Source organism: Octodon degus, unplaced genomic scaffold (assembly GCF_000260255.1).
Source record: "Octodon degus isolate 3935 unplaced genomic scaffold, OctDeg1.0 scaffold00015, whole genome shotgun sequence".
Classification (NCBI taxonomy): domain Eukaryota; kingdom Metazoa; phylum Chordata; class Mammalia; order Rodentia; family Octodontidae; genus Octodon; species Octodon degus.
In genome coordinates, this window is record NW_004524591.1 from 1,589,053 (window position 1) to 1,604,643 (window position 15,591).

The 15,591-nt window shown below is 37.2% G+C and overlaps 1 protein-coding gene across 2 annotated transcripts in view; it reads left to right on the top strand.

Annotated features, from left to right (window-relative positions):
- Positions 1-15,591, top strand: part of Znf277 (zinc finger protein 277) — a 152,238-nt gene that overhangs the window by 81,740 nt on the left and 54,907 nt on the right. For both annotated transcript variants that reach the window (XM_004626547.2, XM_023709887.1), the window contains one exon: positions 8,534-8,735. In XM_004626547.2, the coding sequence (XP_004626604.1) occupies positions 8,534-8,735 (202 nt within the window). The remainder of the gene's footprint in view (positions 1-8,533; positions 8,736-15,591) is intronic.

The window sequence follows — 15,591 nt, forward strand, 5'->3', positions numbered from 1 at the left end:
CTAGGAAGAATGTATGTAATGTGTTCATTATTGAAACTGTCCTACCAATTTGATTTGAAGCTGTCTCATTGCTATTTGTTTCTCAATAAAATTATGGAAAAAAAAATTATTGTATAGTGTGCCTATCGCCTGCCCTAGCTATAAGGTGAGATCTTTTGAACTCTACTTCAGAATGGTGGTTGATTTAGTAACTTTTGTGTTTGCTTGGAATCACAGTATACCAACCCTGGTCACCTACACATCATAAATAAAATTGTTAGAACAAAAGGAAGGAAAAATCATATAAGAAAAAGAATTTATGAGTATTTAAACATTTTTGATTCCCTGAACTGTTAAAAAATTTATGAAGCCAAAGACCTTCCTAGAAAATTCCATGTACACTTAAAGTGAAGTTTCATACTCAACTCTACAAACTCCCAGAGTTTGTGAATCACCTGAGTGCCTATGGACCCCCTGGTAAGAACATCTGTACTAATTAGACTTTCCTGTCTAATATGATAATTGTTAGCCACATAGAGATATTTAAGTTAAGTAACACTGAAATTTTGTTCCCTGCTTTCACTACCCACATTTTAAGTGCTTGTTAGCAGGCCAGCAAGATAGCTCAGTGGATTAAGCACCTGCTTAGGCAAGCGCAGGGACAAGGGTTCATTCCCTGGTCCTGCATCTGTCATGCCTGTAATCTCAGCACTGGAGAGACTGAAAACAGGAGAATCACTACAAGTCTGAGCTGCATAGTGAGGCCCTGCACCAAATACATTAAAATAATAAAAAAAAAAAAAAAAATTATGTGCTTATAGCTACCTGTAGCTAATAGCTACCATTACTGGGCAGAGCAGTTATAGAACATTTTCTTCATCGCAGAAAGTTCTTTTGTTGAACTTTCAGGTGGTTCTGAAGTGTCCTATTCACAAATCTTTTCATTGTGTGTATTCATATATATATGTGTTTTTGTAGAACTGCATAATTTCAGAACCCAAATCATGTAACATGTTGTAAATGAGCCAAGCCCTTTAAAGCACAGACTCTTAAGTATGTTGTTAAATTTTAAATATATAAATAAGGCAGCCAGCTAACATCAACTAGGCTTTCAGGATGTTTATAATCACTTAGTTTTATCTTATATATCAACTACATTCTCATTCTCATATAGTAGTTTTAAATCTTTTCCACATTTATTTCAGTCCTTGTCAATACTATGAGGGGAGCCTATCTCCTTTGTTCAGAAAACCGAGGTTATCAATGTAAATTCAGTTTTCTTTGTCTCCAGATCAAATGTATTATATTTTCTCCTTCATCTCTCTGTTACAGAAATAACAGTAAGTCAAGAGAATGCAAAAAAAAAAAAAAAAAAAAAAAAAAAAAAAAATTCAGTAGTAATCAAGACTTTAAATAGATACGGTAGTTAAAAAATGGACTTAGTCCTCTTTAGAAGTCTAGGTTGTACTCTCATGTGGTTTAATTTTTTAAATCAATTAGATCCTTGAGATGCTTACTTGCAGTTAATTAACAGGAGATTCTAATACAAATAGTGCAGGAGATAATCCCTCTCTCTCCATCCTTACACAGAACAGCCATCTTCGTTATCGGTACTAGTCATAGGAGCCAGCCTTTGATTGAGCTTGTCTGTCTGGCACTTATTTGCTTTAAACTCCTATTTTCATTTCATCCTATGACAACTTTTCTTGAAGGAATTGTGATTAATTCATTTTATGCGTAAAAACAGGATAAGAGATGGTAAGTAACTTGTTCCTAATTGGTCAACAGGAGTTAGTGGGATCATGATTCCTCTAGCCTTGACTCAGTCTCTTGGCTCTTCTTTCCTCTGAACACATTAAGTAAAATCTACCCTCAATGTCCAGAAAGTCTAAGCATCCAGTATCACTAAATGTGTACGTTGTTGTGCACAGCTCTCCGGCGCCTGTTCATCTTGCATAACTGAAGTACCATACCTACTTTACTGCACAGTAGTTTTCCCATTCATTTTCCCCTCAGCCCTGGAACCTACCGTTCTGCTTTCTGCTTTAGTGTTTCACTTCTGTAGATTCCACATACAAGTAAACTCCTTTGGTGTTTCGTTTCCTGTCAGTAACTTATTTTGTAAATAAAAGGCCCTTAAGATTCATCTGTATTATAGCATTATGACATGTATTTTCTTCTTTTTCTAAGGCTAAATAGTATTCATTGTACTTACATGTCATATTTTTATCCGTTCTTTTGTTGTCACCACTTTGTCATTATTGTGACCAATGCTTCTGTGAACATAGGCGTGTAAGTACCTCTTTGAAATCTTGTGTTCACTTCTTTGGTAAGTAAGGTAAGATGTTTATATGGAAAAGAACAGAATACTCAACATATATGTTAATATTCAGCAATGGTCTCCAAATCTGTTTGAGTTTCATCACCTGTGGATTTATGTGTGCATGTGCGTACACATGTGCTGCAGATTGAACTCAGGGTGTCTTGTGCAGTAGAGAGCTTTTTAAAAATACTGATTTTAGGACCTTACTTTAGAAGATGGGGAAGAAATGCAGTTTTTATCAAGTGGCAATCTAGAGATGAGCCTTAATGACATTCCTAAACTGCCGCCTGGGAATTGACTGTTCAGAGGATGATCACATGCCAATAGAAGATTATAATCAAGGAGGCTAATATGGTTTTAGGCTGTATATGGTAGTGAATGCCTGTTATCCCCAGTCTCTGGGAGGTTGAGGCAGGATTACCAGTTCAAACTCAGCCTAGGAAACTTACCAATATAGCAAGACACCGTCTCAAAATTTTAAAGCAATGGGTGTTTAGAGATGTAGCTCAGTGCGAATGCCTTGGGTTTAATCTCAAATACTACAAAAACTAGTTCTATGTTTATGTTTTGAGGACCCTCCCTTCTGCTCTTTTAAAGTACTTGTGTCCACGAAGCACAAGGGTTCCAGTCTCTCTACATCCTTGTCAATGTATTTTATTAGTCATCCTAACAAGTATAAGATGATATGTCTTTGTTGTTTTGCTTTCCTTTAGCCTGATTAATGATGTTGAATACATACACAAGTTGGATAGTCTTTTTGCCTAATTTTTAATCTGGTTATTAGTTGTTTTGTGATTGAGTGGTCTGAGTATCTTATGTGTGCTAAATATGAATCCTTTGTCAGAACAGCCTGTTGGAGGCTTAGCTTCAGTGCAGATGGATTTCAGAGCACTGCACCAGCGCTCCTCTTGTCTGTTATGCCCATAGCAGCAGGAGATTGGGATGTTGCATTCTATGACCACACCTGCTGACTGAATCTGTGTTCTCTCAGGACTTCCAGGTGACTCTTGCACACATTAAAATTGAAGCAGGGCCAGCCAGGTAGCTCAGCAGACTAAAGTGCTTGCTTGGCAGAGCACAGTGGCCAGGGTTCAATCCCTGAGTTTCATGGCCTTCTCTATGAGATTAAGATGATGTAGTCACCTCTTTGATCATGATCGTCACAGTTGGCATGTGATCGTCCTCTGAACAGTCAATTCCCAGGCAGCAGTGTAAGGACATCATCAAGGCTCATCGCTAGACTGTCATTTGTCAAAAACTGTATTTCCCCCAACTTCTAAAGTAAGGTCCTGAAATCAGTGTCATGCCAGCCCTGCCCCCTGTGTGCTGAGACAGGGATTGAGACTGGGCGTGGTGGTGCATGCCTGTAATCCCAGTGCTTGGGAGGCTGAAAACAAGAGGATCACTACAGGTTCTGTCTACGTAGTGAGACCCTGTAGACCCTGTAGACTCTGTACTAAAAACATTAAAAAAAAATTCAAGCACTGTCATAGCATACTTATGTGATATTTTGATGGTCTTACGTAAGGTCAGTAAAATTGGTAATAACCACTATAGGATCTCCTCAAAAACTCAGCTTCCTTGGGTTGTTATTTTCTATAGTTCATTTGAGCAAGTTTATTTGAGCAAGTTGCTGCTCAAAGTGAGAACTAAGGCAGATGATTTGTTGTTGTTAATTTGTAACACATATGTGGAGTGAATTTTGAGCCAGAATAGAATTTCTAAGATGCCTTTTCTTTTTGCTGAAAGAAGCTAGATGTGATTTATTTCCTTTTGCCTTAGGCTTCAAAGTTTGAAGTAAAGCATTATATATTTCTATATATATTGTCTTTTAGTCACATAGACATAGTCCAGTGACAGCTGGGAATGAACAATGTATTAGATATAAGTGAATTATGCCTACTAATCCAACACTTAGCATTTTGGAAACATGCTGTAGAACTAGATAAACTGTCAAGTAAACCTTACCACAGGCATTGTCAATGAGTTTTATGGCCGCCTCTGTGAGATTAAGATGACCATATTCACCTCATGATTGTCACAGTTGATACATGATCATCCTCTGAACAGTCACTTCCCAGGCAGCAGTTTAAGAACATCATCAAGGCTCATCTCTAGACTGCCGCTTGTTAAAAACTGCATTTCCCCCAACTTCTAAAATAAGGTCTTAAAATCAGTATTTTTTTAAAAAGATCCCATTGCACAAGACCCTGAGTTCGACTGCAGCAGACATACACACACATGCACACATAACTCACCAAGTGACAAAATTCAAACAGATTTGGGGACCATTGCTGAATATTAAAATACATTTGAATATTCAGTTATTTTCCATATAAACGTCCTCTGATAAAATTATATAACCCTACTCTGTATTATAGATGCTACTTGTTCTCTTTCATAGGACAGTATTCTCACATAAGGAATAAAAATAGAATTTTAAAATTCCTAATAAAGTCTAGTGTACCTGTACTATATTCAGTACTGTCATCTGATATTCAATACAATTTTATGTCATTATTAATTATCAGTGGCCTGTTACATCAAGGCCCACATCACTGAAGATCCAGCTATAGATACAATCTGCACTAACCTGAATTGCAAAAAGAAATAATTCCCCTACAGACAGGTATAGGTATTGCCTACAATAGGACTTCCTAGAAACTAGCTTCATCTTAAAACTCTAGCTGAAAATGCCTCCGGTTTACTCTTTTAATTACCAGTTCTGTACTAGCCATAGTATCTGAGACATATGAAGATAAATAAGTTCTTAATCATAGAGTCGCATAGTGGTAGAGATCTCTATATAGTTCCTTACAACAGAGATTCTTGCTTATGTTGGGCCTGGAGAGATGAGTGGGTCAAGCCACAGGAGAATCTGCAAGAGAAGAACCTGGCAAAGAGAACTGTACAAGTAGTACAAATTCATCCCATGAGACCCCTGTCTCTGCTACCTTTATCTACCAGCAATCAGAGCAGTATTTAACTTCAGAGCAGATAGTTGGATACAGCTGAAACACACTTAGAATCCATCCCCCTTGTAAAGCCAACATGCTCCTCTGTGGCACGCCCATTTGTGCAGTCCTCCCAGCCAGACAGACTCCCTGTTCTCCTGTTTCCTCACCCCCAGGGCCCAGTCAGTGATTAAGAACTGTCAGTTTAATTTCCGAATCTTCTCTTTGACCTCTTCCCACCCCTCCAACCAGTATTTTGCTTCCTCAGACAAGCCTCTGACTTTGACATCGATAGTAGTCCCCCAGATAATTCTGTCCATCTTCAAATTTGCCTTTTTTCCAGTTGAGTCTCCTCATACTAGTTTAAAACACAGAAGTTGCTCTGCTTCCAGTAGGAAAAAATCTAAATTCCTGAATATTATGCATAGGTTAAGAGTTTAGTGCTTAAGCTGGACTTCCTGGATTCAAATTCGTTCTGTGCCACTCAGTAGCTCTCTAGCTCAAGTCATCTAGCTTCTCACGTTTCACTTCCCTCATATATATGATAGGGATCAAAACGGAAGCTCCTCCATTTGAGTTATTGTGAGGGGTTAATACTGTATATGTAAAGTGCTCAACAATGCCTGGTGCCAAATAACCATACAACGACAGTGCTATTCATGGTAGGCATAACAGGTTCTTTTAACGTAGGTTCCAAATAAATAAAAACAGCCAGGGATAGCCTTATGTTGCAAGGATTCACATTCTGGTGGGAGAGAAGGGAATATATAGGTAAATAAAGTCTTCTATATGATAAATGCTACTATAATTTTGAGAAAGATGGCTAGCATAAGAGCAAAAAAATCCTTACTGTCTAAAAAGCTTGTATTAAAACGCTCATTTTCCAGAATATGCAGTAACTCAAGCTTCCCAGAAACCATAATTTGTGTGTTCATAATTTTGTTCCTCCATACCTCTGCACTGACAAGAAATTTAGTTATAGTGTATGAACATTTTTAAAACTCTGTTCTGTTAGGAATAACTTGAAAGAAGAAAAAATGGACATTAGACATAAAAAAAAGGATAAAAATGAACCACAGAGAAATAGTGGAGAATTTGTAATAAAGTCTCAGGGAAAAATTAAAATGATGATGGCAGTGAACTATATTACCGTGAGTTTTGGAAAAATAAAGACTACTGAGCTTTGTGTAAGAATTGCTAAAAGAGATGCAGAACACTGGCTGAATGCTTATAAATTCAGAGTAGCTTGTAAATACATATTAATCCCAAACAGCAATGAAATACATATTAATGAGGAAACAGAATTAGGGAAATGGCTTTTGATATTAGAAGCAGAATAATGTATTTGAAGCTAACAGAACGTAACTATGTTTATGTCACTTTCCAACACAGTGACTTTGAGGAATTATTTCACTTTTCTATTCTCAATTCTGTCATTTTAAAGATGAGATTATTATATCATTACCAAATAAAATAAGATTGAGAAAAGGCCCTAAAGCACTTTGCTGGTAATTCACAAATAGTAAGCCCGCAGTGAATGTCAGTTGTTACTGTTGGTAATACTGTTATTATCATATGCTTATTTACTACATTCAAGTAAACTGAATTGGCAAATGTCTTACAAAGGACGTAATGCAGTGCTTGTTTTTCCTACTTGGCAGGTAGTCTTTACTCATTTCATGCTGCTTTTATTTAGAGAATGCTGCCTGTGGTTGTCATATTCTAGGAGGTATAAAATATTATCATGCCAGAATTTTGTAAGTACATTATTGCCTCTCTTCTTTCTTATTTTTGTATGTGCATTTAGGTTCCTATGAAGTTAAAGCTTCATTATTTCATTGCCTAATTTAATAAATATAAACTATTAACACCCATTTCTTTGATAATGCTTCTGAAGTGCTCGTGTGTTTTAAATGTTCTTCCTACTGTGACTGTATGTTATCTGTGTTCACTATGAACAAAGATAAGCAGTTTGATTTAGCATTCTCTTATATGGGCAGAGTGTAAATGTGCAGTATATCAGACGTCCTGTCCTGTGGGAAACCTTCCTCCTTTGGCTGTAATGTGATCTGTTTTTTCTGCCCAAATGTACTTTCTCTATCTACTATCTCTACCTTTTTATCATTTTAATTTATACCTTCAGAAAAATTATGAGCACTTTGTCATTGGTGGTGAAGATCATGTCATGTATTGAACAGAAAAGACTAGCACCTACTAGATAGTTACGTGTTTTTGTTAAGTGGAAAAAATGGGTGATTCCTCCTTATATCACTTATGCAGTGCTTAAGTTATCAGCAGCAGTGTATCAGAGACTGATTCAATTAAAAATGCCTTAAATAAGGTAAAATAAATAAAATGTTACAGGGGAAACTAATATTAATCTAAGAAGACTGTGGTCTGTGTAATAGCCAGCTTTTTTATGAAGAAAATCCCTGCCATTCTGCAAAAGTCTCTACCCTGGTTTCCTTAAGTTTCCTGGTTACTATCTGGTCATTATCCTGAGCAACAGGTCCAGGCTGCAAAACAGCCAGCAGACACAAGAAAAGTCCCATACCACTAGGTAATTTTACCTCCTGAAATTGGAGGCATAAACTTTACACACTTCAACTCTTTGAGATATTTATAGGTGATACTAAGAAAAGAAACAGTACATTGAAGAAAAGAATTTGCCATTAATGTGTTATACTCATAGCTGAGTATTCATCTCTTTGCTCACAAAAGGCTCAGTTGTGACACATAATTATGTAATAAGCAAGTGATAAGAAAATCAACATTGAAAATTGCCACCTAGCATATGCTATGTCAAACTAATATGGGAATAATCTTTGTATAGGACAAATCAAAAATAGGAAAGCCTTTGCAGGTGTGACAGAAAGCAGCCAAAAAGACAGACTGGCCTCTGTCCTTTTTATAACGATGTCCACATCTGGGGCTTATGACCCTAACCCAGCATGTTGCAGGCTTTTCTCCTGTAAATTCTCAAAGAATTTCTGTCTTTGGTCAATATCCACAAAAAAAGAGGTTTAAACAGCTGCCCTGACAAACGAGTTTCCCCATTCAGACCAGCAAATAGGGTGTTAGAACTGCTTTACAATACCTCATCCCTCTGGTTGCAAAGCATTTAAAATTATGATATTCTTGGGGACTATGTATTTTTCTTTTTGCAGATATGTAAATATCTACAGGATCCTCCTGATATAAGAGGTAAGAAATGATCCATCTAAAGACGTAAAGAGCTGGTTCCAGCTTTTTCTTTTCTTTTCATTTCCTCTCCCAGACAGTAAGGATTGTATCTTGGAGCCGCTTTCGCTGCCAGAAAGTCCAGGTGGCACCACCACTTCAGTAGGTTCTCCATCTGTGCCTTGTATTTTCTGTGAAGAACATTTTCCTGTGGCTGAACAAGACAAACTTCTGAAGCACATGATTATTGAGCATAAGATTGTCATTGCTGATATTAAGTTGGTTGCCGACTTCCAGAGGTAAATTTTAAGTTTGTTTAAAAAGAACTAAATTCAGTAGTCATTAGAAAAATGACATAACCATTATATAAAGTAATTTCTCTACAAGTATAAAAGGTCATATTTTTGAGGTTTCTTAGACTTTAGTTTTAATTTCACATTATTTTGAGTATGTAAACTATATTTGATGACATCAAATAGTACTGAATTTCCCACAAATTCTGTAAACTCATTAGCTTTTCAAAGAGAAGATAGTATTCCTTTTGGCACAGTGCTTGGGATTGTTAACACTGTTACTGTCTCTCAGATTTATGTTCTTTTCATATTTTAGGCTATGGCATTCTTCAACTGAGTGGGTCCTTCCAGAGTGCCCAGTAGATTTGGTAGTGTTTGGGAACAGGGATCCTTGGACCTTTTACACCAAGAGTATCTTGTCCAAAGATATCTGAGTTCAGTTCTGTGATAAGGATAAAAACCAGGGGTGCAGGTGGGGCTCATGCAACAAACAAAAGAGGTGTAAGAGTAGGCAGCTGTTGAAGGAAGTTGATGACTGAGGTACTGAGAGGAAGAGGATGAGGAAGATGAAAAAGCAAAGAGATGAATGCTTGAGGAACTGCCAACCCTGAGCATGGATGAAATATTCTGTTGTATGGAACCCAAGCTTAGGACGAGCCCTGCCTCCAGATAAGTAATATAGGCAATTTTTTTCTTTTTCGCAATTGATAATTTCTGAAAGTAATTGCCCAATAGAAATACCTTCTCATAGCAGCTGTAGCAGAGGAGTTGCATTCATGTCATCATTAGGTAAAACTTTTTCATAGAAGTAACATTATGGTAGTCACTGAAAGTGTACATCTTGGTATATCTGAGAGGAAGTCCCTGGTAAAGTCCCACTTTGAGTTATTCTCTTCTTATTACATACAAAACAATACTAGAGCAGCCTGGACTTGTTATATCCTTGCTTCTTAACTCTGTATCTTATATTGCATAGATTACATATAACATTCCAGGCAAACATATCTCTCTCTCTCTCTCTCTGTCTCTCTCTCTCTCTCTCTCTCTCTCTCTCTCTCTCTCTCACACACACACACACACACACACACACACACATGCGCGCACGCACACATCTTTCTTAGTTGGGTATTTCAAAGCATCAGATGGTATTATGAAGGGTGAACTGTGAAGCCAGGCAGGCCTACAGTTGAAGTCAGGCTCTAGAACTTTTCAATCTTGTGACTTTCAGTGAGCTATTTAGTCATTAGTCCCTTATCTATAAAACGAGAGTAACAGCATCCTTCATAGTGTTCTTGAAAAGTATATAACAGAACATTGCAAGTGTCTGTGACATGATGTGTAAATGATACGTGAGAGTAAAACATTTGTTTGTATTTTTATTACTAAAGATTGAATTTGAATTTTCTACAACTATAACATGAGTTTTCAATGGGCATTTTTGCTGGTCTGAGAACCTAATTATCATTTATAGAATTTAACTTTTGATGCGATTTCATTGAGCATTCTAAGTAGTCTGCATTTCTAGGACAGCAGTTCGTACGTAAGTTGGGATAGGCAGCGCACCCACAGGGCTAACAAGTAGTTGTTCTCTAGCCCTGATCTCTGTCCTTCATGTTCTTCCTGACTTCCTGGCCCCAGCACTGAGACTGTGCTGTGCCTTCAGTACATGCATGGCCTCTTACATCCACTCGGCACTGCCATTCCTGATTAGATTGTGTTGCTGGTGCCAAGAAACAGGAAGAACAGAACAAGGAAGAATATATGGTGAGATACATCACCAACTGAGAAAGCCATTCCTTCCATTCTTAGGCAGGGTGCTCTCTGTTTCTTATTTGTTTGTTTTGTGTAAGCATGAGTGTGTGTATGTGTGTTCTTGGAGTATTCCAGGAGCTTTCTCATGAATGATACCTTATTACAATAAATAGTCAAATCTAGTAGTTATGTCTTAGACACCTTTTAGGCTAATATCTTCCAGTTCTTACCCAAATAACCATTGATAGGACAACTAAGTGAGTAAGTTACATTAGCCAACTTTCTTTGTTTTAAAACTACTCTTTTAGTGCTGCAGAGATAGCTCAGTAGAGTAAGTGCTTGCTTGGCAAGCTCAAGGTCCTGAGTTCAAACCCCAGTACTGCAAAAAAAAAAAAAAAATTACTGTTTTACTCTATCACCGTATAAATGTTTTCCGTCATTAATTTAAGAAAAACATAATCATCTCCCACTGATAATTGGAAAATATTAAAATTTTTCTTTCTCATCTGCCCTTAAGAACCTAAGGAATGCCTGAACCAGAATTGTATTTTTTTCTTTGTGTTGGTGATACTTAAGTAGGTGTATTTATACTGATCAATCTAGTTTTATCATTAATATTAATCTAACTTCCATATGGGGGCAGGAAAACTAAATTACTTACTAGGCCTCAGGGCTTAGGAATCAATAATTAAATGTGATCAATCACTCTCGAAATAAAGTTGCACAATGAAATGGATACTTTTTAAAAAAAGAGATATGTATCTGATGTGAGGGCTTCAAAGTGTGTACTTAACATGCATTTTAAATTTGACCTACATCTTTCTTGTCAGCTGTCATTCTAATTATATAAAATTTCCACTGTCAAGTAGTAAAATGGGGAATAGTGCAGAGTGACCAGGAATGTATCTACAAAGTAAACTCTGTTGCTTTAAAATGCTTTATTCCATTAATTCTCCTTTAAATAATTGCTTCTCACTACTTAATGAAACTAAAAATTCCTCTCAAAAGAGGAGTGTTGGCTGTGATCAGAATCAAATCAGAAGCTGTCAGTGTTCCCTGGCTCATCCTCAGGAAGGGAGTGCCAGCGAGGAGGGGGAGCAGCAGAGGTCAGGGGCTCTGATAGGTCACCAACCTGCCCAGAGGCATCTTCTTTCTGAGTGTAGCTCAGAAAGATGGTCAGTCAGTAAGAGATAGACTTCCCTTGTGCTTTACAGATGACAAGCTGTAAATGCTCAAATATATTTGACATTTTCTTCATTGAAGCAAAGTAACAGCAAAACTTCCTGGGGAAGAAGAAATAAAACAAAAAATGGAAACTTTGCCTTTGAGCACATTTCACAGAATTGTTCAGACTGAGCTGCTAGCTTTATTCAGAAGATAAAATTTCTCCAGAAAATAAATGTTAGCTCCTTCATTCTTGCACCTTCTATGTGTTCCACTCTTCCATTGCTATTTAATAAATAACCATATCTCAAAATTTTATATGTTTGTCATCACATATGCCAATTATGGAGGGACAGGAAAGATATTGCTGCAAGAATTTTTTGAGACAATCTGAGACATGATTTTAAAACTTCTTTTGAAAGGGAAAAATCATTTTCTCATGATTTACTCATCATTTTTATGATTTTTTTAATGAAATATGAAATGCTTTGATAATTTATCCAACAAAGAGTTCACACCACATACATATTACATATTGAATAGCATTTTCTAAACTAGAGACATAAAAAAAAAAAATGAAGACAAGAAGTACTAAATGATCCCTTAACTTTGAAAAATGTATTCTAGTGGGTGGGAAAAAAATGTCTCAAGAAGCATGTGTTGAAGGTCTGCTATAATTGTACTCCTGATTGAATACAATTTATACAAGTGATTGTGCTAACCACGAGAAAGTGTATATACTGATATCCCATACCTCTAATTATAAACTTTACAATTGCTATTAAGTGTTTATAGTGTTTTTTAATTCAAATTTACTTAGGTCAAATTTATATTATAGGGCTGGGGCTATAGCTCAGCAGTGCAGTGCCTGCCTGTAAGTGCAAGGCTCTGAGTTCAATTCCTAGCAAACAAAAAAAAAGCTTGTTGCAATTGAGTTAACTTTGTATATTTTTGCACAACAAGATATGATGCATAGTTTTTTACATTTAAGTTGCATGATGAATTATGGCTGTATTTTGTGATTGTAACAGATAATTTTTTTCTTTGATGTTGTTATTATCCAAACTTTGGTCAGGAAGAAAATATTCAGAGACAAATTTGTTCCTATTGGACAAATGTATTACATACTTCATTTCTGTGCCCTCAAAAGCACCTAACAACATACCTCTCATATTCCTAAAGATATATCTGGAAGACAACATTTATAAAATTCATGGGTACTTGTTAATGGTGCAGTAAAATAACTTTTAGCCGGCGTAAAGATTACCAAGACTATGAGCATGTAGCAACAACTGCTGTTCCCGTCAGCCCTTTGGAAGTCCTCTTTTCCTGACTATTTGAAGAAGATAGCTGAGATTCTTCTAGACAGAATTTCTCCTTGACATTAAGTCAGCTGATGTTAGTAATTGTTTCCCTGTGCCTGTCACACTGAAGTAAACTCTGGTACAGATTAAGTGGATAATGTGATCCTTCTGTTCAAGGATTAAGAAGAGTAGCATGGAAGTCCTTGGAGACTCAGACTCACTGACTATTTGAATCAGGTTATTCTGAGTAGAACTTTGCATCCCTTGCCTAGCAAAGTAATTCCAAATCAACAGCTGCTGTCAGCCTTCAGTCAATCCTAAATAGAAAGTTAGGAGCAGGTCACACTGAGGGCTACCATTGCATAGTATTTTTCACTTTCGGGAAAAAGAACCTTCCCTCTCCCTTCAGACTTCATGTCTGTATTTCTGTTTCTGCCTTATCCTGTGCAATCTGCTGGTCTCTGAAGGAGAAAAAAGTGTTTCAAGTATCCATTCCAGCTATAATCCTGGGGGTTGTTTTGTTTTCTTGGCCAAGACCCTACCTTCCTATTCTCTACAGTAGAGATTCCAAGTTTGGCTTTAGAGCTAGACATACAGAGTTCAGGTGCCAATTCTGACCGTCTAATTATGTGGCTTTAGGCATGGAAAGGCTCAGTAAGCAGTAGCTCCAGTTGTGAGCACCTTTCACCACCTTAGCCATCTCTGGGTAACCTCTGACACCATTAGTATAACTGGTTTTGGTGCAACGTTGCCTTCTGTTTTGGAGGGCTTTGGATTTGTTATTGCTTTTGTCTAGAGGCAATGGTTTTTTGCTTGGAATGGTTTGTTTTCATTTGGCTTTAGTCACCTCCCACTGTTGTCAGGGGTGATCTCTAACAGATGTGCTCCACAAATGGCCTTCCCACCTCAATACATGCCATCATGTATATACTCTTTTTCTTTAAAGGGTCACTTGTTGTTTTGCTGTTTTAGACACCCATTATTCCCCTGGGATAAGCATGAATTCCTTACCACCCTAGTCTTATCTAAATATGTTTCGTGTGTTTGTTTTGTTGGTGCAGTACTGGGGATCGACCTCAGGACCATGCACTTGCCCCACGGGCGCACTGAGGTATATCCCTGGCCCCAAAATGTGGGGTTTTTTTCTTACAATTATTAGCAGTTGTTAAGTACTGAGGATTTGGGACACTGCTTTACATTGATTTAATTATCAGTGACTCATTTTACAAATCAGTACATTGAGTTTCAGGAAGATTCAGTGACCCTAAATTCTAAATCAGATCCCTGAATGCACAGTCCCTGTTCCTCTATTAATACATCAGCTATAAGGGTATAACCAATCTTCATCAAAATAGCAGAACTGCTTTCAGTACAAGATCTGTGCAGATAGAATGTCAGCCAAGATTGCAGGGCCTCTCCTTGTACGTCCCAGTGATAAACACAGGGAAACTCCAGAGGTATCTCACCCCGCATCTCTTTAAAGTCAGCTATTTTGGCACCTGATTCTACCATATGTGATTTTGATTAGTCATGAAAATAGATGTTTGCATATGTTAATTTGGAGGAAAATCTGTCCAATAATCCTGACATCTCTGATACACATTCTACTATGTTTCTTCATCCTTCATACCACTATGTGATAGAAGAGATGCTGAGTATAAAAGAAAAACAGGTCAGAAGATAGCTTTTTTCTTAAGCCTCTTCTTGCCCTTTTTTTTTTAAGAGAATACAAATTAGAATTAAATCACAAGTGATACGGAATTTCACTTAAAGTCATACAAATTTCAAAGTACTTGTTGTAATATACTTATTGTACCCTTCTAGTTCTTCTTGCCTTTTCTTTCTCCCTTTTTCCTCTCTTCCCTGGGGGGTGCGGGGGAGAGACAGCTGTTGGAGAGAAAAAGAGGGACTGTGTAAAATACTGAGATATGGAAGGTGCTGAGCCTGGCCAGTGTTTGAACTCTTGTATGTACATATTTCCACTTTGTTTGCTTTATGGATACAGTGTGTCTTCTGCTTCTGACATGGGCATATGGAAGCCAGTGAGCATGCAGTACATAGAGTAAGGATGTATCACCTGTAGTATTTGAGGCTGAGCTGCAGCCCAAAACAGCCATTTTCTGATCTCTTGAGATACAATCCAGCACTGTTCTACAAGTTTTCTCCTCTTGCCCATCAAGGTTGACAATAGAATGAAGAACTAAAACATGTGCGTCTGTTTCTATGAATTATTCACTGACAGTTTTACTTAACTTAGTGGTGTCATCCATTCTTATTTGTATTTTGTGTCTGTCTCTCCCCTCCTACCTCCCTCTCTCTCTCGCTGTGCTTCTCCCTCTGTGGTTCTCAGATCTCTCACCAGTACAGATATTTTTCTGATACATTAATGCCCTATCTGTGCAGCACCATCAAATTGGGAAATTAATGTTAAGAAAGAGGAAAGTAAGTATTAAGAGGAGACTAAATATTTGGCATTGGAAGCGACCTTGGAGAAATTTATAAGAATAATCAAATATCTTCTATGTCTTTAAAGCATTTATTGTGAGTCTTCTATACACAAAGTGCTGCTAGGTGCTATGTTAGGCAGCTTTAAAGTCTAAATTTCTACCTTTTCCATGTACTTCTCTCCTTAAGTCTCATTT